General features: G+C 59.3%; 1 protein-coding gene across 1 annotated transcript in view; it reads left to right on the top strand.

Moving 5' to 3' along the window:
• Positions 1–380: 380 nt before the first annotated feature.
• The window catches only part of NKG7 (natural killer cell granule protein 7), a 3,021-nt gene continuing 2,044 nt past the window's right edge, over positions 381–1,357 (top strand). Inside the window, exon 1 of the mRNA XM_004710709.2 lies at positions 381–611. Coding sequence (XP_004710766.1) covers positions 470–611 — 142 coding nt within the window. The 5' untranslated portion in view covers positions 381–469. The remainder of the gene's footprint in view (positions 612–1,357) is intronic.

Below are 1,357 nucleotides of genomic sequence, written 5' to 3' on the forward strand. Positions count from 1 at the left end.
CATCGTTTCCAGGAAAAACCCTCCCTGATATAGCTAGTGAGGGCTCTAAGGGGCAGGCACAGGGCTAGCGAGCAGAGGGGCAAATTCTGAACCGCCAGCCACCCAAACCTCCAACACCCTCCACCCTCACCCATCACACCCTGTGAGGGGAGCCAGAACCTGGGGGGGGCGGTTCTCGTGTGTGCGCAGGTGCAGGGAGGGAGGGGGGTGGTGAAAAAGAGGTCCACTGCCCGGAACTGTGTGAAAGCAAGCCACCCTCCTCCTTGAACAGTCAAGACGCCCAGTTGCCCCTGCTTGTCGGCTAGCATCTTCTTCTTCTGTTCTCCCCACTTCCCCCCCTCCCCGAGCTGAGAGGCCCCAGGCATCCAAGGTGCACAGCTGCCGCTGCCTCAGCCATTTCCGGAGACCCCAGGAGATTGGGTGACGAGCCTCTTCAGCCCTTGGGACCTGCAACCGGTGACCTGCCACCATGAACCGCTCTCTGGCCCTGTTCACCAACGCGCTGGGCCTGGTGTTGAACCTGATCGCTATGAACACACCTTTTTGGGTGGAGGTCGTGACACCCACCATCATACTTCACGGGGGCCTCTGGCCCTCAGGCCCTCAGGCAGGTAAGGGGCTTGGATGCTTCTCTTCCTCGGTGAGGACCGCCATTGCCAAAGACATCAAAGTGGGGGTTTGTTGAGGAACGGAAGTGTCTCCTCTCTCACAGTCCTGGCGGCTGGCAGCTGAATTCATGGTGTTGGCGGCGGCGCCGGCATCATCCTTCAAGGGAAGCTCCCAGCTTCCGGTAGCCCCTGGCTTGTCTCTGTTCCGAGGGAGCTCTCAGAAAGTTGGTGGGAGGAACGAAATGGAAAAAGAATGGGATTTGGGAAGTGTTCCCCACCCTCCCCACCCCGGTGTCTTGTCTTCAGGAGCCCTGGGTGGCACAGGGGTGGTGCATTGGGCTGCGATCCAACCGATCAGCAGTTCGAAACCACCAGCCGCTCTGGGGGAGAAAGAGGAGGCCTACTACTCCTGGCAAACATAGACAGTTTCAGAAACCCACCGGGGCAGCTCTGCCCTGTCCCATAAGGGTCGCTGTGAGTCAGCATGACCTCGATGGCGGTGAGTTTGGTTCAGTTTGGATTTCGGTGTCTTCCACTGGGGACCTGCCTCTCGCTCGCCCTTCACATGCATAGGGCTCTTGTCTCTCCATGTCTGTCCTGCCCTTTCATGGGACATCACCCAGAAGGGAGTCCCCCCACTCTGCTATGACCTCATGAAATCGAGCCCTACCGGAAACCCCACCTGCCTCAGGATAGAACCATGGTCCTAGAGCAGCGGTTCTCAACCTGTGGGTCGTGACCCCTGGGGG

Source organism: Echinops telfairi, unplaced genomic scaffold (assembly GCF_000313985.2).
Source record: "Echinops telfairi isolate 266 unplaced genomic scaffold, ASM31398v2 ScPeMD7_655;HRSCAF=1070, whole genome shotgun sequence".
Lineage (NCBI taxonomy): Eukaryota > Metazoa > Chordata > Mammalia > Afrosoricida > Tenrecidae > Echinops > Echinops telfairi.